This window comes from Xiphophorus maculatus, chromosome 13 (assembly GCF_002775205.1).
Source record: "Xiphophorus maculatus strain JP 163 A chromosome 13, X_maculatus-5.0-male, whole genome shotgun sequence".
In the NCBI taxonomy this organism is placed as follows: domain Eukaryota; kingdom Metazoa; phylum Chordata; class Actinopteri; order Cyprinodontiformes; family Poeciliidae; genus Xiphophorus; species Xiphophorus maculatus.
In genome coordinates this window covers 23917890-23939908 of record NC_036455.1, presented here as the reverse complement: position 1 = coordinate 23939908, position 22019 = coordinate 23917890, and the positions used below count along the sequence as shown (strand labels likewise).

Sequence of the window (22019 nt, the reverse complement as noted above, 5' to 3'; positions counted from 1 at the left end):
ACAGGATTTTACAGCTACTAAAATCTTGATCTGCATCAACGCATTGATGACAATTTTTTTTTTTTGCTTTAATTGTCTCCAAAACTGAATTATGATTTTTATTTATTTATTTATTTATTTTAAATTGAACTTTTAGAAATTTCAGCTTTGATCATATTCTAATTCACTGACATGCACTATAACTTTAAATTGGCCACATGAATCTTACATCCATCCAAGCAGGATCGGGTTGTGAGAAGGCTAAGGAAGGAAACCATGATGTTCTTCCATACCCGCCAGCCAATGCTGGATGTGCCCTCAAAACATCCACATGGAGGCACCTAGAATGGAACCAATCAGATTCCTGAATCACCTCAGCTGGACTGACCTCCAAGTCAGGTGCAATTTTTCTGCCTTATGATTTAAGAGTTTAAGTAGCGTTCATCACCGTTTCCAAGTGGTGGATGGAGCAAGAGATTTACAAACAGCAGGGATGTGGTAAGGATAAATGGATGAGAAAGGGTGGGGTGCAGGGCAAAGTGTTGATGGCTAAGCTAGCTGTAAGTAGGCTTAGCAGATGATCTGAGGTGCGGTTGAGGTGTAGTCCTGTTGCTGAACCTCAGTTAGCACATTAACCACATTTAATCTATGAGCCAGAGACCAACACTACACAATCTGGCCCCTCTCAGGGTGGTAAAACTAAAATAAATTTTGAAAAGATATATGTCTGGATGATATTTTGGCATAATAGCGCTTCCAAAGTGGTTAGTCATAGTTATCAGTTCATGAAGTTAACAACGCCTTCAGATAAATTCTGTTTGTTGAGGTTGGAATATGTCTGGTTTAGATATTTGTCAAAGCCCTATAATGTAGTGTTTGGTATCATCTTAAAAGGGGTCCACTTGGCTTTCATTTAAGACACATTTTGAGTTTCTTTGACCAACATAGACGTCACTAGAGCACTTCAAGCAAAAAATTATTCACATTTTTCCACACTTTTTGCCTAAACTAAACACATTTCTTTTAGTCCACTGGTATCCAGTGACACAAGAGTCAGCAGTTGCAATCTTAATTAGTTTAAGCACCATCGTTGTTGTATGGCACCCTAACTCATCCTGCCTGGAGAATGTGTAAATAATTCCAACATGGAAACACGAACATTTAAATAATTTATTCCAAGTCAAAATTCTCCCGCTTACAAAAACAAAACACGACTTTGCAAAGCATCTCTTAAACCATGCAGAGAACGAAAAACACAGCTATCTAAAGCAGAAATTTTCCCACCCACCTTCTGCTCTGAAGAAATATTCTATATAAAACATGACTATAAAAGACGGATTCACTCGATGCCTGAGCACTAAATCAATGACCTACAAACTGTACAGTTTATATTTAAAAAGGTTTCCGACAGACTGCGCTGCCTCGCTCGTCGGACTGAAAGAGAGGCAGAGGGCTTTAACTTCAGTCAAGCATGGTGCTGGTTCAACACATATCAGTCCATCAGGAACTCTTGCAGCAGCCTTTCCGCTCTTCCTGGGCCTCTCTCGTCAGCCCCAGCGGACTGGACAGGGTCACTGCGCTGATGGAGCCGCGGGTCACCTCTCTGCTGGCCACCTTCTTATGGATCGCTGGGGAGATCAAGCATTTAGGGTGGCACCTTAAACTTGTCTGTAAACCAGAGTGGTGCTGTGTCTCTTCTTACCTGTAAGGACTTCGTTGAAAGCAGCTTCTACGTTTGTGGAGTCCAACGCCGACGTCTCCATGAACATGAGGCCTTTCTTATCTGGAATGGTGCGGCAAACATTCGACACGATGAAAATCGGTTTATTCTTGACGGGAAATCCTTTCAGCACATAAGGAAGCAATTAAGTTCACCTGCAAAATCTTTGGCCTCCTCTGTGGGAACGGTCCTGAGGTTCTCCAGGTCCTTCTTGTTGCCCACCAGCATAACCACCATGTGAGGGTCTGCGTGGTCATACAGCTCCTTCAGCCATCGCTCGGCGCTCTCGTACGTCAGATGTTTGCTGATGTCGTACACCAGCAACGCTCCAACCGCTCCTCTGTAGTAGCTGAACGCACCAGAAGGAGACAGAGTTTAAATACACTGCTTATTTAAACTCTTTATTTACTGATCACTGCTTGAGTCAGTAAATATTCACACTCTTTTCAGATTTCATCACATAAAAAGCAGAGTGTTTTGACCAGATTTTATATGACATATCAAAGCAAGACAAAAGATAAAGCAGTGCGGTTTTTAGAGTTGTTTACAAATAAAAGTCTGAAAAGTGTGGCCTGCATTTGTGCTCAGCCTCCTCTAGGTCTATGTTTGGTTATTATTCCCTGTGCTTATGGAAGAAAAGTTCAGCACGATGCTTTTCATGGTAATGAGGTATTCAGTATTCTACAGGTCAAAGCGTCTTGAATGTAGACTAAACCAGGGAATAATTTACACAAAGATTGACTCTATTTACCAAGTTTGTTCAGTTCAAGGGGGGGCAAATATAAATGCACACCTTTTTTTTCTTTTTTACATTTTTATATGCCAAAAAGTTTGAGAACCACATTTCATTTTCACTTTGTGATGGTCTATCATATAAAATACTTTGAGAGAATGAGTGGAACAGTATAAGGGTGTGGATACTTTAGCAAGGTGTTGTATTAAAAAGGTGTGATAAGTACAGAAGAGGTGCAGCTGGCAATAAAAGGGAGGGGTCACTAATAGCGACTCACATGAGTCGCAAATGAACTGATCACTTGATTACTGTGTGTACCTCTGACTTCTCAAATATTAATCTCGCGGGTGTGTGTGTGTGTGTGTGTATACCCACGCTGAGGTGATAGCCCTGTAACGCTCCAGCCCAGCTGTGTCCCAGATTTGAGCTTTGATGGTGAAGTTGTCCAGCTGGACGGTCCTCGTGCTGAACTCCACGCCGATGGTGGTGCGGCTGTCGTGCAGGAACTCATTCTTGGTGAAGCGGGACAGGAGGTTGCTCTTTCCCACACCGGACTCCCCGATCAAAACCACTGCACAGACATATGTGAAGAAGTTCCTATTACGCCCGTTTTATTAATAATTAATCACATTGATTTGGCTGCACGTTTCCTGAAATGAAAATGGATCAGATAGTCTTTATCTCGTCTGACATATATAGACTTTCTGTCGCACTCACTGGATGCCAGATTGTGTGACATCACACCAACGTGGCACATCCACATTGAGTGTGAGTTCAGTCTGGAATGAGGGAAGTAGAAAATCACTGCCGCTCTCGGAAGAAACACTACGATACAGTGGGAGTTGCTATTCCTCTGGGAGTGTGAGAACTCATGTTTATCTAGCAGGTCAAAGGTCACAGCATTCAGTCAAAGTAGGCAGGAAGCAATCACTTCCTTATATCTACGCTCCATTTTCTTAGAAACAGCAGCAGCAAACAGATAAAATCAGCTTTGTCTTCAGGGTGTAGAAATGCGGTACAATAATTTCCTTCTTCTAAGACGATTACAGCTGAATTAAACGAGGCTTACCTTTAAATACAAAGTTGTAGGAATCATCTGAGCCCATGCTGCATTCAGTGGCGATGGGTCACTCTTCCACCTTACAAATACCCAGAAGCCACTTTCAAATTTTTAAAGGAGTATTTATTAAGAAAGAGAAAACAAAAGTATCCTCCGTGGTTTTGTATGAAGGTGAAAAATGAAAGGGAGGAAAGAAATCTCTGTTCGCTGCGGAAGAAGAGGAGCAGCTCCTGTTTGAAGACGGCCGGAAAAAGAAGAAGCAGGACTCCTGGTTGCTCATCAGCTGACACCCAGAGGAGGGCTGGGAGGACGCAGAGCAGGTGGAACAGGTAGAACCACTCGCAGGTACAGACTCCACCCTCCGCTGCACTCCCAGACTCATTTGTATGACAATAAACCTCGCCCTGCAGGTGGATGTGTGTGAGCCGGGACACGTCAACCCTTTGACCACCAGTCACATTCAAAATCGAGGAACGTAAAGCTCGGTTTGAGCCGATATTCTAATTTTCATGTTCTCTTTTTAAAGTGAGCAAATTTTTTTTTTGCTATGGAGATTGTAAAAAAGTGTTAAGCTTGGCCTCACGTTTGGAAAGAGATATTTCTTTTCCTGCTGTCTTGAAATTGGGATGAATTGAACCAGTTTTACTTCAAAAGCTTAAACTCGACCTGTCTGGATTATCCTACATTAAATACAGGATGTTAAAAAACGCAGCTATTTGTAATATTAATTATCCTTTCAGAAGCTGAGCCTCTTACCCAACCACTTCTCACGGCTTCTATCAGGTTTTCTCTCAGGATTGGCCTGAGTTTGGCTAATTGTCCGCCTTTTATCTCCATTAACTTTGACCAACTTCGTCAGTCGTGCTTTAGAAAAACATCCCCAAAGCACAATGCTGCCACCACCATGTTTCACTGAGGGCGGTGTGATCGAGGTGACGTTCTGTATAACTTTTCTGCCAAACTTTTTCTTCTTTTTTTTAAAAGTTGATCAGAAAATTCAGCCTTGGTCTCAACAGCTTCTTTTCCATGCTTTCTGTATCTCCTTCAAGGCTTGAGGCAAACAAGGCTTCTTTTGGTTTCCTTTCAACATTTGCCCTCCTCTTGTCGTTCTCCCACAAAGGCCAGATGTGTAGAGTACAATCAAATAGCTGCCCCGTCAACAGATTCTCCCGTCTGGATCAGATTTCTGTAACTCACCCAGAGCTACTACAGGCCTCTCTGCAGTCCTGCTGTAATCTTTCAATTTTCAGCTGAATGACTGAAGAGTCTTCTAATCTAAAGTTGGAATAGTTTCAGAACCACACTCTCCTTTAATCTCCTTGGTCTACATGATGCGGTTTGTTCCCCAACAAACCTCTGAGGCCTTCACAGAACAGATGAAGTCATACTGACATTAAATTAAGACACAGAAATTGACTTTTTACAAACTAGGTGACATCTGTTGCACTGGATTTTATTTGGGAGTGCCACAGTAAAAGGTGTGAATACATTTGCAATGGAAACGGTTCAGATTTTTTTTTTATTGTAAATGTTTAAAACCTATGTACCCTTTTCCTTCCACTTCTCCACAGTTATGTGGTAATTTTGGTCGATTACATGAAACACATTGAAGTTTTAATGTGACAAAAAGTGAAAAAAGCTCAAAGGGGAACTAATACTTTTACAAGGCACTATATATCCTGATTTGGAAAAAGGATTAAAACAATTTCCAAACTTTTCCAGACTGCACAGAGAGTCTCAATTATATGTACTTTAAAAACAGACTTGGAGGCAAATGTAATCTTTTATTTCACACTTCCCATTAAAACAAAACAGAACATTGTGGGACCTTTAAAATTCCTGGCCCATCACCACACTAATCAAAATGAGACAGGGAATAATGGTTTTTGACCATGATTTATTACTTCTTTTTTAGTACAGTACTGTTAAAAGTTAGTTCCGACATTTTCAACTGGGAGATGGATTTCTTTATTTTAATTCAGCTGAGGTCAACAGACAGAGCAGAGCTACTGAAGCAGTTGCCAAGTTCATCACATCTACAAATGCTGAGAATTTAAAAAAAATAATAATAATAATAATAATAATACAACCTAGACTTTATGATTGGAGCAAAGTATGATGCCATCACTGTTTTTTTTTGTTTTTTTACACCCTTTCCATTATGTCATACTTTGACTCAGTTGATTTCCACATGTAATTAATGGAAAATAAATCAGCTTCATATCTAGGTACTAACTGCACCTCAAACAGGAAGAGATAAGACGATGAACGATCCGATTTAAATGAAATTAAAGATGGTTTGTAAAATTAATATTCATAACAGCAACAGCCTGTGCTTCAGGGAAGCTGCTGAGTGAGAGAAACGATTATGGTTACAGTCTTGAATGAGAATTTCAGCAAAGGTGGGACGTCATGTCTCCCATCTGAGGCTGCTCTTTACTACCCATGGTCCCACTGGTCAGAGTTGGACAGCAGGACAAGCAACGGCGACTCAGAAGGAGGAAAAACAATTCCTAAAAGACACTGCGATTACATGTGGGCACTTTGATCCGTAGTGACGAATTATAACTTTTGGAAGGGTGAGAGTGTGGAAGGCGCTTGCAATAAATAGTGAAAGCTGTTGGGCAAAAACCAGCTGTGTGGAAAATGTTGAGGACAAGGATGGAGGGAAGGCGGTTGGAACTTCTGTGAGCGTCTGTTCCCCTGCTGGCTTTCAGGATCACAGCTTATAGAAACCACCAACCTGCCTGACAGGAACCAGGCATGATACAGAGCCGACTGCCGTTCACGTCGCACGGGTGGCATTTGGATCACGTGAATGTTTGCCTACGGAGCGCTACTTCAGATTTACGTGAAAGAAACAATAAGTTGGAAAAAAATAACAATAACTGGTCGGGAGTCCCTTTCTCTTCACATCAGTACGCGCTTTGAGGAGAGAGCGGTTCAGTCCAACCCCTACAGCAGAACTCTGTGGGTGAAGCTGGCTGGATGGTGCCGAACGAAAGTAGTAAAGGGGGAAAAAGAAAATAGGGAATGATCTTAGAACAGATGCAGAATGAGGGTCTTTCAGTTCTTGCCCAAGTTTCTTCTGTAAGGTTTGGGACAATACACATAAATTTCTGTTGGTTCGAAGTTGATTTTGGGTTTGTTATGTGTTAAATGCGTGTTTATGAGCGTGTCAATATGTACTGTATGTCTTTACGAGGGCTGTGAGCCCAGCAGTCTCTCGATAGCGGCATTGATGTCTCCTCCAGTAGCAATGAGGGCCTGCAGGTTGGCCTCGCGGTTGATGAAGCCCATGGCGTTCAGCTGGTCTAGCTGGGTCTGGAACCGCACCTCTGGGGTTTGGCTCTGATGGAAACAGTGAGTACAGATTGAAGAAAGACAAAAAAAAAAAAAACACCACCATGCACACTATGGAGGCAATTTCAGTATGTGTGTGTGGTCGCGTACCGTTCCGTTTCCTCCTCCACTTCCACCTCCTCCCGCAAACATCTGGAGCATCTGTTGCATCAGCTGCTGCTGAGCAGGGTTTGTTGCAGCACTGCTGGGAGACGAGGCAGGGTTCTCTGCGGGAACGGCGCCTCCTGTGGGCACGCCTGGAATTCCACTTGTCATCAAACTGGGCCAAAAGAAAAAGACAAACACAAATGTTAAATTCAAACACCAGGTTAAAATGCAATGTGTGTTTGTACAGGTGATGTCTCGTTCTGCCTACCTGGGCATAAGGCCTGGGGCTTCTGTCTGCAGCGTCTGGAGGCCCTGCTGGATCTGCATTAGAGCTTGCATGGCCCGGGGATTGGTCATGACTGACAGCGCCTCAGGGTTCTGCATCTGGAGACAGATGGGCAGAAACGGGAGCAGAAAATTAGGAAAGGTGACTGTAAGCAATTAACATTTCAGCAGCGTGTCTGACGAGACCAGAGAAATTAAAGCCAAAAGATGGTAAGTTTATGTTATAAACTGTTTAGAATTCAGATATTGGAGGTGAAAATACCTTTTAAAAATTGAGTAATTATTAAATTATTTTCTCCCCAATCAGACACATGTGTAGTATGTTGAACAAAACACATGAACCCTAAATTGATTGGTATAAAGCACAGAAAAAAGACACAAAAGCAAAAAAAAAACGTCATAAAACAACTTAAATTGTAGTTTTCACCATACAAAAGAAGAAAAACATACTTGAATTGCTAAAATTTAAGAACTTACATTTTTTTAATTCTGATTTTAATTATTTTTTTACAACGATTTAAATTAATTACTTGCATGAATTACTAAAAAATAACTTAATTTACACTCAAAAAATATTCAATCTAATTAATGAATAAAACATTGTTATCTGGCTTCATAACAGTAAATAAAACCTTTTTGTTTTATAGCAAAACTTAAATAAATACAAACTAAAACGTTGGTTCAAGGTTTATGTAACTAAACATTTGGATTTTAATCTTTTAAACAGATAAAAATGTGCTAGCTTAAGGAGCGGCACAGCAAAATTCCTTTGCAGGGAAGGTATTGATGGATGAAAGTATGAATGAACAAACATAACCCTGCAGCAACCCTGATTATAAGGTCAGGGAGTATTTTACTTCAGTCAGGTTCAAAAATGGCGTTTTAGATGAAAACCGAAACAGTACCTGCTGAAGAAAAATGGGCAGCTGAGATCTGAACTGCTCCTGCAGCTGTGGGTTTCCAGCAAATAATGGATTATTCATCATTACCTGATTGAGGGGAGAAATAAAGTATTAGTCATTTGGCACCAGCAGCAGTCCACACTGCCTACACAGTTCTGTTAAACGTTGAACGCATATATCAGAGAGTCAAAACTACAAACCAATATAGCTACAGGATAGAATGAAGACTTGATGAGATATATTTTTCTTTTTAATGTTCTAGAAAATGTGTCTAAGTCCAGAATATCAATATTTAATCTATGACTTTATGATCCTCACCTGTGAGGCTAACTCTGGGTTTTGAGCCAGTGACTGCATCATGCTGCGCATGTACGGCGCAGACAGCATGTTCTGCATCAGCTGAGGGTTTTCGGAGATCTGTTGGAGTAGACTCTGCATGCCGGGGCTGTTGAACATGCCTGCAGGACAAAACAAACACATCCACGAGTGAACGTAACTAAATAGGGGTGTAGCAATACGTCGAGCCCAGGAGACAAAGACGATACCGAACACTGGATTCACAGGAATGACAAAAGACTTTAGAATAATCCCCAGTTTGTCTTTTTACAACTGAAAGCTTCACAAATTAAATACTTTTTCTAACAATAAGTGGTTAAGGGAGAATATTCCGAATCAGGTTTGACCAGTCGAATCATTATTGCTTTTACTGTCTCTTTTTGGTATAGCCCTACAGCCAAAAGATTAAAAAGGCCTGTTTTTGTTTTCACAAATAGCATAAATGTTTCAAACGTTCTAATCTGGTTTAAAAAACTGCTTATTGCAAAACTAAATAGAATAAAGCCCAGAGTCATTAAAAAGGTGATTTAGTTTAGCACCGATAGGAAGCTGTGAAGCAGATGCTAACTACCCTGACATTAGCTTCTAGCTGCTTTATTAGCTAACTCTTATTACAAAAGGCTAAGTACCATTTCCTTTCTTAGTCCAAAACAAAAGCTTCAAACAATAACATGAAGTGAACCCATATTTAGAAATGGTTATTATAATATAAGCTTAACCTTCCTTCTCCTGACAAAGTCACAACAGCACTTTGTGACAGAATGTAAGAAAAACTGGTGCTGAGATTTATTATCAGGAGAACTCTCTCTATCTTTATCAAATGCAACATCAGCAAATGTCTCCAGCATACCATTTCCCAGACTCCCAGGATTGACGCCAAGAGGGTTGGACACACTTGGGTTGGTGGCTCCCGAAGTGCTAGTGCTTCCTGTGGTTCCCCCTCCGCTCTCAGAGGGGTTTGAAGAATTCGGAGGCCCCCATGGGTTGGGCAGAGGCTCTCGGTTCTCTGTCCGCGACGGCTGAGCGCCAGAGTCAGAGTTTCCACCAAGAGCTGAGAACGGGTTGTTTCCAAACTATATATATATTAAAAAAACAATTTTAAATACAGTTTAGTACACAGGATTTAAGTCACAATAAAGTGAAGAGAGATAGAAACAGGGATGTATAAAGGTTCCTCACAGAGACCTGCTCTCTGGCTGCGCTGAACATGGGCTCCTGGATGTCTGTGTACATCCTCCTCAAGGCATTGTAACCTCCTGGAATGCTCTCCAGGTTGCTCAGGGCGCGGTCCTGGTTTCGCATCATTTCCTGCATCATGGCTGGGTTCCTGGCGAGCTCCATGGTCTGAGAGGCAGGACAAAAGGGAGAAGAAAGCAAAGCAGATTGAGATTTAGATGAAACACACAACTAACTACATGTTGAATGAATAAAATCTGAATGTTCTCCAGGCCCTTTAGGGCATTTTGCCCTCACCTGTCTCATGAGTTCAGGGTTATTGAGCATGTGGGAAATCTCAGGGTTGCGTTCCATCAGCTGCTGCATCTGTGGGTTGGCCATGATCATCTGCCTCATCAAGTCGGGGTTGGACATCATGTTCTGCACCAACGGGTTCTCCATGATCTGGGAGAGCATCTCCGGGTTGGACATGAGCTGCCGCTGCATCTGCTGCTGCAGCTCCATGAAGTTAGCAGAGCCCATGCCCAGACCAGCTAGACTGGCCAGGTCTCCGAAGCCACCTGCAGGGGATAAGCGCTGACTTAGCGAGGTAATCTTTGGAAAGAATAGTGTTTTTAATTAGAACAACCCACAGGCGGACTCACTCATTATGTTGGGCGTCTGTGTGGGTGTGTGGCCAGACCCGGTGGGGACTGTTGTGGGGGCAGGGTTGGCAGCTGGACTAGAGGTGGTGCTATTGCCTCCCTGGTTGGAGGTTGAACTAGAGGCTGAGGTGCTACCGCCATCTGCTGCCCTACAGAGGGAATTTAAAGAGAGAGAAAAAAAAGTTAAACCCAAGTTGCCAAAGCTGGTCAACTGTTTCAGTGAATCAGAAAGTTTTGTAAAAAAACAAAAACAAAACACAAAAAGTGTCCTTACTTGTGCGCTGTTTTAATGACCAGGTGAACTGTCAGGCCATCTTTGATGCCATGCTGGCTGAGACTGTCACCGTCCTTCAAGATCTTCCCTGCAAAAATCAAAACCAACTGGTCTTGTTTGGCTTTGAACCGCTTCGAGATCTCCTCTTTAAACTGGAAGACATAAAAAAATAAAACCAGGTAAGATTTCTGCATGGAAGAAAAAACATGTTTTCAGGTAGACCAATAATGTTTTGAAGGGCTAATGGAAATGACTACTTGTTGATGGTTTGAGGCCAGGCATGTGCTAGTTGTTAATCCGAAGCTGGTTTGAAAAGTCGCAGTGTCGACCACTAAAGACGCTGCTTTATACCATTGTTATGACTCTAGGTATTTTTAATAATACCAGAGATAGAGAGTGACCAAAGTAATTTGTAGGGAAAATATGGAGTTCTAAAGTTCTTGTAAACTACTGATTTGTATTGGTTGTTTTTGTTCTTTAAAAAAATAAATGAAAACACCTCAAAACTACGGCATTTGTGCTAAAGCTAAACATATCAGCTTAAGCCCAGTACAGGGTTTCCCCCAGTGTATTTTAAGCCTGGCGGGCCACAAGGCTTTACTTGTGCCCCCACCAGGCTAAGCATTGCTTTTTTTTTTTTTAAAGTCTTTTTAAAATGTTTGCATTTTTAAGACTTTACAGTTGGTGTTCATGTATTAATCTTCCAATCTTTTAATAACACATAATTATCAAGTGATATTTTAAAATTTCCTGTCAACTTTAAAACTCAAAAACACGACGGGCTGCCCCAGCGCCAAACCACCGGGCTTAGCAAGTTGTCTGGGGGGGAAACCTTGCAATAGTTCATTCTATGGCCTTATTTTCACTTTTAGTCACTTTTTTTCTGTTCATGTGAACACTCCTGTTATGTATGTTGTGTTTCTATATGAAAGTTTTTAGAGTACAAAAATATTATTCTTATTGCTATCCTATTTTGCTGTAATGGCTCCTGCCGTTTATAATAAAACGGATTATCCCAGTGAGCATTAGTGACATCTAGTGGTGAAATAGTGGAACACCATCAAATTAAAGCTCTCCTTACAAGAGAATCTTACATCAGGCCCACATTTTTTAGGTGTTTTGCAGACATTAAGAAATTAAATGTTACATAAAGTTGACTTAAAGTAAAAAAAAAAAAAAATCAAGGTTATTTTGTTTTTATTTTCATCTAATTCCAAACTAATGAAAAACAATAAACATGAAGTGAATCCACGCAGAGGTTTCACAAAAACCTTAAGGCAGGAAGTATGTAGGCCTTCAATATTTATGCAGTTGCAGTTTAGACACTATAGTTATTAGTTTTCCTTGGGATGAAGACAAAAAAAATCATGAACAATATTATAATAAAACCTATACTAAAAAAATACATCTAGTGTTTATCAAATCTTTAAGTTAAAAAATATAACATCCAATGAAAAACACATTAAAACCAAAGTACCTTAGAATAAAGAGCAACAGGTTTGATCTCATCAGACTGATGCTGTATTTTTATTTATTTTATTTTTTTTTTTACAATTTTGGCTTTATTGATTTAGATCTTCAGCCAGTCATTTATTTATTTATTCAATGGTTATTCATGCACGGCTCTCGTAATGTCGCCCTCAGCATTTAGGGGCTGAGATCTGGACTTTGACTGAGCGATTGCGACACCTTGACACTTTTTTTTTTTTTTTTACCCGTTCTGCTGCAGATTTGTTGCTGCTGGTTTTGAGTTCATTGTCCTTTTACATGATCCGATTTTATCCAAATGCTACCTGTCAGCCCTGGACATTTGGGTTACGGAGGAATTAGTTAATCACCGACTCAGTGACTGCAAGGATTCTACAGTTTGTGGGAACAAAACAAATCCCCGCATCGCTGTGCTTGACAGATTTAACGAGCTCTTTGGGCTGGTTTGGTGTGGTAGTCTTTCCCTAAATACAACCAACAATCCTAACAATGTCTGTCTAAACAGACATTATTCTTTACATTTTCATCAGATGTAACTTTGCAAACCTATTTTTTGTTATGCTTTGTATGTAAAATCTTCCTAATTACACTTCAATCCAGTAACTGTATGTTTCAAAACATTTTTATGTTCTGGTCATTTTCTAAGCATGTGTTGTATTTTTTTCCCCCCACACTTTTCTAAAGATAACTTGAGATCTAATCTGTTTGAATATTTAAAACAGTGACTTTGACTTTTTATAAATAGTGAGTATATTCTCAGAGAATTAATTATAATAAAACACAGCAGAGCATATTCGCTCAGAGAAACAATGTAGACGCCTGGATTCTAATATATAAGCCAGTGGTGAGACGTATAAGTAAATGTTAATTATTCATCATGATGACATATGAAAGTATGTTGGAAAAGTATTCAATATCTTTTATGTCTATCCATCTGCTTGGTATGAGCACATAAAAACAGTCAGAAGGTAAATACAGAAAAATTTGCTTTTCTCTCTATGACCACGATAGAAATGAAAAATACTGGAAGAAAATTGAACTGTATTAACTTTGTCTTCTGGTTATCCATACACAGCTTTGTTAAGATGTTTGGTTGAAAAACATCTAACAGCCAGGAAAGGTCCAGATTGTTTGTTACCTTGGCCATTTTATATTTTTGCAGTTTAAATCATTTTCGCACCGAGTTCAGTTTGAGAAAAAAATGCTTTGTACCAATTCATACCTGCCTTGCAGACACTTTGCACCGCTTTGGAGTCTTATGATTTAAAGTAACCAAATGGAAACAGGATGCGATACAAATTGCTTTAGTACATAAATGTAATTATAAGTGTGTTTTTAGAATTTTATGACTGTTTATCTCTTCGAAATTCATGGAAACACCTAGAAAACACCTGACACAGAGTTGTAGAAGTGCCTGGGTTTAAAAGTGTTTGTTTACAGGTGTGAAATGTAAGCAAGAAGGGACAAAATTGCCAGGTTTGGATATAAAATGGAGGTACGGATTTTCAAGAGGGCAGAGTGACCTGGAGTCACAAATAACAAAGCAAGACTTGGTCTAACAAATCTTGGCCACAGACAAAAGATGTAGCATTTAGACTAATCCTTTGCATCTGTGAGCAAAACGCTGTGCTGAAGTTAGTCACAGTTCACCATCATTTTCTCATTGACTTAAAATAATAGTTTTGCAATAATTACACCAAAATAAATAAATCACAATATGATCCATCTGCTTTAATTTAAAACAAGACACATTCACCATCATGGTTATAATAATGTTAACACTTTTTAAGTGAAAATTTACAGTAGTTGAAAATTTAGTTGTATTTTCCATGTGCTTATTGTTGTGAATGCTGAAGTTTATTGTTGCTCGTGGTTCAGTAAAAGCTAATACAATTATCCTTGCTTACAAAGTGAAAGCATGGTAGCCTTTACTCAGTCTGCTGGCCTGCAGTATTCAGCAACAGATGGGGGAGGGTCAGCTCTGCAGCTTGGAGAAAACTCCAGTCTGGATGATAGGATGAGTATGACGGAAAAAATGCGACATTTGTGAAATCGCAACTTTTTACAACACCTTGATGTTGGTTGAGGCTTAATTCAGTCTAAGATATTCCAAAATATGTGTTCAATATGGTCAATTTATATGAATTTTGTGTAGGGCACCTCCATAAAACACTGCATGTTGCTTTGTTTCCAATAACTTCAAAAGAGCTTAATGGGGAAAAAAACGTGGCACATTTGAATTTCCTTTGGACATCATCTTAACAAGTCATTTATTTTCTCCATCCATATTACTTGTAATGTTACATTTATTAAATAAAGCTAAAACATACTTTCAAACAGAAGTAATAATACCCCCAAAACATAAACACATATAAACACGTATTACTGCACAAGAGGAGCCAACATTAGTGCACACCGCTGACCACCCTGCATTGAATGTGATTACATAGAGTGCCTTGCTTTTCCAGGTGAATCCGTCGCCAAGCCAACAGGAGCACTGAGGATACTAGAAATCCCCAAGTAGCCTGAATGACTCAGGAGCAGCAACGAGAATGTTCTAGACTGAAAGACAGCTTCGACTTTTTATCAGGCTGTGGAGCTGAAGTAGGAAATGAAAGCGATACACGACGGACCAGCTATATGTAACCACTTCCATGGTTCTGTTGGAATGTTATTGCGTCTCGCAGTTAGCACAGTAAGCGCAGTAAGCGCGTACTCGTCAGCTGACACTTGTTCAGCTACATAGTTGGTCCGAATAACAGGCTAACTTAGCTCCCCGGCTAGCAGTTGACTGGCTAGCCGGTTAGCAATTTCCAAATCTTAGCGCGGTCGTTTCGTAGAGTGGGATATTTACAACGAAATGGTTGCCGACCAAATGGCAACCTAACCAATAGTATTTCGATTTCACACAGCCGCTTTCATTCCCAGCAGCCCCAGTTAGCCGGTAAGAGTAGTGATACATGCTAATGGTTTAGCTTCCTAGCTGAAGTTGTGGGCATGACGTTAGAGCGCAACGATGAACAGCATCCGACCAACCTGAGTGACAGAAGCGTCCTCTGCGATGGCGATCTCTTCCTTGTCCTTGGGTGTTTTCACTGTGACCTTGATAATCGTCCCCTCGGAGGCTTCGGGTTTATTATTATTGTTGTTACCAAGATCTGCGGCGCCTTGCTCAGCCATCTTTACTCCGCCGATGGAACAGCTCGGATCTAACTTTCACTTCCGGTTCAAACCAGGAGGTCTCGTGTGTTTTTTTTCTATTTTTCTCACCCACCCAGTCGGTCCGAGTAGTTCCTGTACGAGTTCATCGGTTAAAAGTTCACAAAATAAAAAAAAATAATAATAGAGGGATTTATTCGAATATTAAAATTTAAGGAAACTGACCAAATTTAAACCACTAATCTGAACTATTGTTTTTCAATGAATGCATTTAGTAAATACGGCGCCTCTGAAGTGCAAATCACATCGACAACTTACTACTACAAATTTTGAAGATAACAAAAACATTAAAAACACAACTAATTATACTTGTATTAAAGATGCAGTAATCAATCGGCCAAGAAATTGTATACACCACTTTCCTTGAATTTAAAATATTTATCTTATTTGTAAACTGCATCAGAACTGAAAACGTTCCCCTTTTTTGGTTTGCGCAGGAAAATCAACATTTCAGATGTTGACCCACTACACTACACAATTTTTTCCCCCAGATTTTACTTCACTTCAAAGCTAACATGTTGTCTGTTTAGATAGAAATAATTATCTTTTTAGATAAACCAATACTGAAAGCTATTTTGAAACCCACAAATCATCATATGAATAAAATAGAAATAGGCCTTTTCAAATTCTCAAAGTGAGTATTAAAAAAAACAGTGAGCATGATCTAATTCATACTCAGCTGTGGGTTAAACATGAAGTTTTCTAATTGCTTCACTTTAATTCAATGAAGAGATGAAACAGAAATTTAGCCTTTTGTTTGGAGAATATTTTTGTTCATCGACACCTTTCAAACTATCGTCTTCACAAGAGTTTCCACAACAGTTCGATGTACTCAGTTGACTTTAGTTGGCTTAAGGGATCATGTGGTCTGCGATCCCTCAGCTCAGTTTCTAAGTGTGTAATCCAGAGTCTTTCTGTTGTGAAACAAAAAAATTACTGAAATCCATTTGTTAGTATATGAACCCATTTACTAACAGTCTGTGAAGATTTTGAAAGTCTTGGACTGATGCCAGCACATTTGCTGTGTGTCTATGCCTCCACACCAAACAAAACCTATTTTGGAGAGTTGGTCCTTTAGCTCTAATTTAGGGTTAAAATAACACTAACACTATATGAGATTGATAGTTTCACACTGGCTAACTAGAAGTAGAACTCTCTAAATATAAACATTAATTCAAAAATAGGTGAAATTAATAAAATGTACTCATAGTCTGAGAATTTGTGCTTGCCTTTTATATGGACAGAACCATTGATAGAACTGTTGCTGACATTAATATGTTGTATTCTCACTGGTATTTGATTACATATGTAGAGTTCTCCTCTTTAGTCTTAGACAATGACGGAGCAATTGCTACTCTTGACTCTCTTTACATTTTTCTCACTCGTTAACATTATTCACAGCTCAGGTATTTTGAACTTAGCAAAGGGAGCCATTGACATGCAAACACCACTATAAATGTTGTGTCCTCTGTTTTTCTTTTTCATAGAACATATTCCTAGATCAATGTTGCTTTGCTTAGCTGTTTGTATTTCCTGGAAATAGCTCTTACTGTTCCAGGAGTTATTCTGTTTTCTTTCTTTGGTTATTACAAATGTTCTGATCCACCAAAATAACTCTTTCTTCAAGACTTCTGTGTTTAGTTGTTTCTATTGCTAACACTTACATGAATTGTGTATGCTCTTCTTATCCTTCTTTTTAATAAAAAAAAAATAAGTAAAATGCTTGTGTTGTGCAATTATCTGTCATCTACTGAGTCTTATTAAATATATTTCTTCAAGGAATTAGAATTTCGTTTCTTTGTTTCCTGTTCATGTGAACAAAAAAGTCAAGCATCTTGTAGGAAAGGCTTGACAAGTTTGCAGTGTGGAGACAGACTTAAAAGCATTTAATATCAACAATAAAGTATGGCAATTGAAAAGGAATTTCTTTTTCATATGTTATATTGGTAGCTGAAAGTATTTCTTACAGTAACATGCAGAAGCTGCTGTGCATTTGAATTTTTATTTTTTTTAAATGTTTTATCAGATTTTAAACCCTGCTGTGTTGTCCCCATGCTGTGGAGCATTCACCCTTTATGTGACTCCCCATTGAGGCAGTGCTGAAAGAAAAGTGTTTGTTTCAGCAAGTTGCATTGACACAGTTGGTCCTGCATACCTATGCACATCCCCAGTTCTAGAGTACACCATTTACAAACAAACAAATGTGCCCCTCTCTAAAAAAAAAAAAAAAGGTAAGGACCTCTTCGTTACCCCTTCTCAAAGGCCCCATTAACCCTGTTGGGGATACACCAACATGTACAAATCACATGCACTGTAGGGTTCTCATTCAAACGCAGCCCCCACAGGGAGACTGAGGGCAGTAAAGGATTTTGCCTCCATCAACAAAAAAAGAAAAGAGGTCGACCTTTTGCATGTATATTGTCTGTGAAACTCTCTCTCTCTCTCTCTCGCTCTCCTGGTAGCCCCCTCCCAAAGAGAGCAACAACCCACTCTGTTTTTCATTCTTTACCTCTGCAAGGTGGGAAGTAGAGAGCGTACGTTTCCAGAATCAAGGTAAGAGAGTGTATCTGAGTGGGTTTCCCTACCTGTGTTTGATTGGACAGAGGCCTGCAGAGTCAGATTTAACCTCATTGTACTCATGAGCAAATGCCTGTGAGGGTTCGGACGAGGAACAAGCTGCAGCATCATAATAGTAGCGTTTTATTAGGTTTGTTTTAGCAATGTCTCCAGTAAAGCAGAGGTAAGCGTATTTTCTGGAAATCTTATGTGCACTGATAATGTTTTCTCATAGATTCTAGAGGAGATGCAGCATTGGGTGTAATTATTAGAGGTTGATATGCAGGAAACATTTTTCTAATTTTAATGACTGACTTTGGGGTTGACTCTTTTAACAACGGGTACCAAACCTTCCTCAAATATCAACACGTATTTCTCATGTTTTGTTCTACAGCTTAGATCTTTTTTTGAAAACTGCTCCTCTGCTGGCTTATGCTAAGAAGGGTTTTTGCTTTATTTGTCCCTTTTCCCAGCCTTTCCATCACAAGTCTTGGATAATAAGTTGTTAAAATGTATTAAGTTTCAAGCTGGTGTCTACGATGTGTTTGTTATTGCACAGTTCCTCTGCAGTGGCCCCGTTGTCTCAGCTCAAGATGTACAGCTTCATGGGTGGGGGCCTGTTCTGTGCCATCGTGGGCAACATCCTGCTGGTGGTCTCCACCGCCACGGACTACTGGATGCAGTATCGTCTGTCTGGAAACTACGCCCACCAGGGTCTCTGGCGGTACTGCATGTCCAACAAGTGCTACATGCAGACCGACAGCATAGGTAAGATCATTTCCAGGTTCAAAATTTTAACACTTTAAGGCATGAATTGTGACAATTTTTTTCAGAATGTTTTCAGTCATCTTCAAAATGAAGAATATGTTTGGTGAATCCTTATTTTAATGTACTTTTCAAACTTTCTTGTGTCTCTTCTCAGTTTAGTAACATTCATTTAAGTTCTGAAGTTTTCTGCAGATACATTGATAATACAGGCACATTTGAAACAATTCAAAGAAAAGCAAAGAATCTTCATATTTAAAACAAATAATCAGGCATTTATTATCCAAGCACAAGAGTTTAAAGAATTTGCACCATCAAGGATATTGGGTGATTTTTTTAGTGGCATTCATTGGTCAGTAAATCAGATAAAGAGAAAACCTGCAGCAAAAGGACGGAAATTGTGATTCAAACTCAGGAAACTGGGTCGAGGACTACTGCCTCCACACACGGTGCGCCTGTTCTTCTAACTGAACCACCCGGTGCCCCTGGTACATTTTTGTTTTTGGTCTAAAGTTATGTTAAGTTATAAAAACTGTATTTGTTGATTCTTTTCTGTTATTAAAACAATGGGGACTGAACAAAAAATGCTAACACAATGGCTCATTTCAGCAGAGAAATGATGGGCCAATAAGGTCATATTGGTTGGTTAGATGACAAAACGGGTTCCTGTTCCAATTAGATGATTGTTAACTCATTATATTTGATCAATGAAAGTTTTTGTACACTTTACCGTCCAAGTATGTCCTTTCCACCCCAGTGCATATGTGTCTAAGTGTGTTCATAAGCAGTATGTGTGTTTGTGTTTGTGTGCTTCTCACCTTGCTGTTGCGATCCAGTTGCAATATGGCAGACAAGAGGGCCTTGCAGTGGGTAGTGAGGGGAACTGAAAGAGTCAATGGAATATCTCTTTTGGTTTTTGAACTTCTGCCCTAAGGCACATGGTGCCACAGGATCAAAAGCAGAACCACCAGACTGTCTCGCGTTGTTAAACTGCTGACCTGTTTTCATGATTATGCACTTTATGTTATTGCACTTACTGTAAATGGGTTTTTTAAAATTTCCTTTAGTTTCTCTTTTGAGAAACACAAAGAGAAATGCTGCCTTGTTTTCGTGTGCTAATGGTTGTACAATGGAACACCAGTAAGTGCATAAAATTGTTTGGTGATAATAATGAGATAAGATTTCTACCTGTTCCTTCCAGCTTATTGGAATGCCACCAGGGCCTTCATGATCCTGTCAGGAATGTCATGCTTCGCAGGCATCATCGCCGGCATCATGTCCTTCTCACACTTCTCCTCCTTCGAAAGGTTCAACCGCTCCTTTGCTGCAGGAATCATGTTTTTTATCTCCAGTGGGTTTCCATCATTTGCCTATAGAGCAAAAGACACAGTCAATGTTTTTTAAATGTAGAGTATGACTGACACGAACTGTCTGATTCTCAGCTTTCTTTGTGCTGCTGGCTATGGCAATCTACACTGGTGTGACGGTGAACTTCCTGGGAAAGCGCTTCGGCGACTGGCGTTTCTCCTGGTCCTACATCTTGGGCTGGGTGGCCATGCTGATGACCTTCTTTGCAGGTGTGAAATGACAAAATGCAACACCATCTAAAAACTTAATTCTCAGAACAAATTCCATGTTTCACTCTAAAAAAAAAAAGCAGCATTAACAGCCAGGTTGTTGCAAAGTTTAAAGTTGCCACACCGTTATAAGTGCGGTCTCTTGCAGGTATTTTCTACATATGCGCCTACAGAATGTGTGAGTTCCGGAGAGGAACTGGGCCACGCTAGATGTCTCCAGAACACAGAGAACTCTTAGTTTGGATCGACAAGCAGGAAGCATCAGGGGAGTCACGACTGATCCAATGAAGATGCAACATCTGATGGAGATGCTCTCGCAGGTCTTTGGTGGTCTGCTCGACTTGTTTATGAAAGGACGCGGGAACACAGTTTTTATTCTAGGAATGCTCAACATTGACAAACTTAAGGCATTATTTGCCAGCAGGTGGCAGCACTAACACAGCTGACCACACGCTCTTCCTTTGCTTAACACAATTGATTTGAATATTGCATTGACTAAGATAATAAACATGTTACAGACAGAAGATTGTTCATCATTCCTGTATGGCGAAAATGTGAATTTGTTTAACTGGATATGATGTAACAACACAGATAGATACTTGTCTTATACATGCAGAAAAAACTTTGAGAGAGCATTCATTCTATAATTTGAATTAAAAATGGCAAATTTCTGAGGGCTGTATGTTTGTCTCATGAATTTTTTCCTTGAGAAGCTGACAAAAGTCATAATCAGCCGTATAAAGCTGTGAGTTTCATGGGAAGGGGTTTACCTTCCACCCAGCAGGATGTTCCTTATCATTTTCCTCGACAGACGATGCTTTGGACGAAGATTGATGGCAAGCAAAAAAATGTAGCCAAAGGCCGGGGAACCTGGGCGGAGGGCTCCCGCTACTGATTGTCTAACTACCCTTTGTCACTGAATACCGTTTCCTCCTTTTTCTTGGTATTCGCTAATCCTCTTCATTAGCAAGGAAGAAAGGAGCTGCAGCTGATGTAATGAATGCTTTGACTACTTTGTGATGCAGAAACAATGACAGAAATGTAAACAAGTCTGGAGAAAGATTCAGCTTCCATACTTGGTTGAAGAGGCTGCTGGAAAGAGATAAGCTTTCTAATGTTGTCCGGAGTTTTTAACATGGCATTTTAAATCATCCACAAAGGTCAGATCTTAGGAAAGGGAAACTTCACAATTTATTTTTAGTTATCTCTGCTCAAATCATGAGTTTCATTTAATGCAGAGTTTGTAAAAAGGTAAGAGTATAAAACACTCATTCTATGTTTTAACAAAAAAAAAAAGAACGCGATAAATTCAGGCGTTAGAGAAAGTGGAATCTTTCCACTGTTGTGAAAAAGCGGAAAGATTCTGCGACTACAAATATTGAGAGCACTTTAAATACACCAATATTTTACATGGTTTTATATATAATTGGAAAAAAGAATCAAAGAAAGCTCAGATTGAAAACATAAACTTTGGCTGATTTTGTTAACCATTTGTTCTGACCTTCTTACTTTGTATGGAAGATAAACAGAGATGTTGGCTGCCTGAGATGAGTAGGAACTTATTGATTACTAAATGAAGGATTTTCAACACTTTGCTAAACTTAGAACAGTGACCAACGCATTACCACATTTTTCAGATACAATTAACTAATCGGAACTGTCAGCAGCGACCCTGATTGTGGCACTAGTGATTTTTGTAAAAACAATGAACATGGGATTTCCCCCCCACCCCCCTCACATATAAAATCACCTAAATGAAAGATTTTTTTTTATTGTTTCAGATAATGACTCTGCAATAAAACATGAATATGCTGTATTTTGTATCAACATGTGAAAGGACTAAGGGGGAAAACCA

The 22019-nt window shown here is 39.7% G+C and overlaps 3 protein-coding genes across 5 annotated transcripts; 1 reads left to right on the top strand and 2 right to left on the bottom strand.

The window, feature by feature from the left end:
* Nucleotides 1-1135: 1135 nt before the first annotated feature.
* On the bottom strand, nt 1136-3793 carry LOC102221458 (ras-related protein Rab-25-like). Its single transcript, XM_005797341.2, has 5 exons — nt 3502-3793; nt 2808-3003; nt 1855-2048; nt 1682-1762; nt 1136-1607 (listed from the first exon to the last, which is right to left on the bottom strand). Exons 1-5 carry the CDS (start codon nt 3536-3538, stop codon nt 1480-1482), a joined length of 636 nt encoding a protein of 211 aa, XP_005797398.1. The 5' UTR covers nt 3539-3793; the 3' UTR covers nt 1136-1479.
* Nucleotides 3794-5262: 1469 nt separating this feature from the next.
* ubqln4 (ubiquilin 4) lies at nt 5263-15276 on the bottom strand. 2 transcript variants are annotated; one of them, XM_023345270.1, is made up of 11 exons: nt 15084-15276; nt 10560-10711; nt 10286-10434; nt 9939-10201; nt 9645-9809; nt 9316-9538; nt 8448-8587; nt 8133-8216; nt 7211-7326; nt 6946-7114; nt 5263-6843 (listed from the first exon to the last, which is right to left on the bottom strand). In XM_023345270.1, the coding sequence occupies exons 1-11, from the start codon at nt 15225-15227 to the stop codon at nt 6691-6693; spliced, it is 1758 nt and encodes a 585-aa protein (XP_023201038.1). In that variant the 5' UTR covers nt 15228-15276; the 3' UTR covers nt 5263-6690. The 2 variants fall into 2 exon arrangements, with proteins under 2 accessions (XP_023201038.1, XP_005797397.1); XM_005797340.3 differs by having other exon boundaries at nt 9651-9809; nt 15084-15275.
* A 2339-nt stretch (nt 15277-17615) lies between these two features.
* LOC102220930 (lens fiber membrane intrinsic protein-like) lies at nt 17616-20835 on the top strand. Of its 2 annotated transcripts, none has more exons than XM_023345238.1 (5): nt 17616-17819; nt 18382-18590; nt 19789-19938; nt 20030-20164; nt 20313-20835. In XM_023345238.1, the coding sequence occupies exons 2-5, from the start codon at nt 18416-18418 to the stop codon at nt 20372-20374; spliced, it is 522 nt and encodes a 173-aa protein (XP_023201006.1). In that variant the 5' UTR covers nt 17616-17819; nt 18382-18415; the 3' UTR covers nt 20375-20835. The 2 variants fall into 2 exon arrangements, with proteins under 2 accessions (XP_023201006.1, XP_005797396.1); XM_005797339.2 differs by lacking the exon at nt 17616-17819 and adding an exon at nt 17862-18006.
* Nucleotides 20836-22019: the final 1184 nt, after the last annotated feature.

Coding starts and splice junctions, on each gene's coding strand:
- LOC102221458 (XM_005797341.2), bottom strand. CDS start 3,538: ATGGGCTCAGATGATTCCTACAACTTTGTATTTAAAG. Junction 3,004..3,501: donor CTACAACTTTGTATTTAAAG/GTAAGCCTCGTT, acceptor ATGTCTGTGCAG/TGGTTTTGATCGGGGAGTCC. Junction 1,608..1,681: donor TTTCAACGAAGTCCTTACAG/GTAAGAAGAGAC, acceptor TGATCTCCCCAG/CGATCCATAAGAAGGTGGCC.
- ubqln4 (XM_023345270.1), bottom strand. CDS start 15,227: ATGGCTGAGCAAGGCGCCGCAGATCTTGGTAACAACAATAATAATAAA. Junction 8,217..8,447: donor ACCCAGAGTTAGCCTCACAG/GTGAGGATCATA, acceptor CCCCTCAATCAG/GTAATGATGAATAATCCATT. Junction 7,327..8,132: donor TGCCCATTTTTCTTCAGCAG/GTACTGTTTCGG, acceptor ATCTGTCTCCAG/ATGCAGAACCCTGAGGCGCT.
- LOC102220930 (XM_005797339.2), top strand. CDS start 17,987: ATGTCTCCAGTAAAGCAGAG. Junction 18,007..18,381: donor ATGTCTCCAGTAAAGCAGAG/GTAAGCGTATTT, acceptor GTTATTGCACAG/TTCCTCTGCAGTGGCCCCGT. Junction 19,939..20,029: donor AATCATGTTTTTTATCTCCA/GTGGGTTTCCAT, acceptor TCTGATTCTCAG/CTTTCTTTGTGCTGCTGGCT.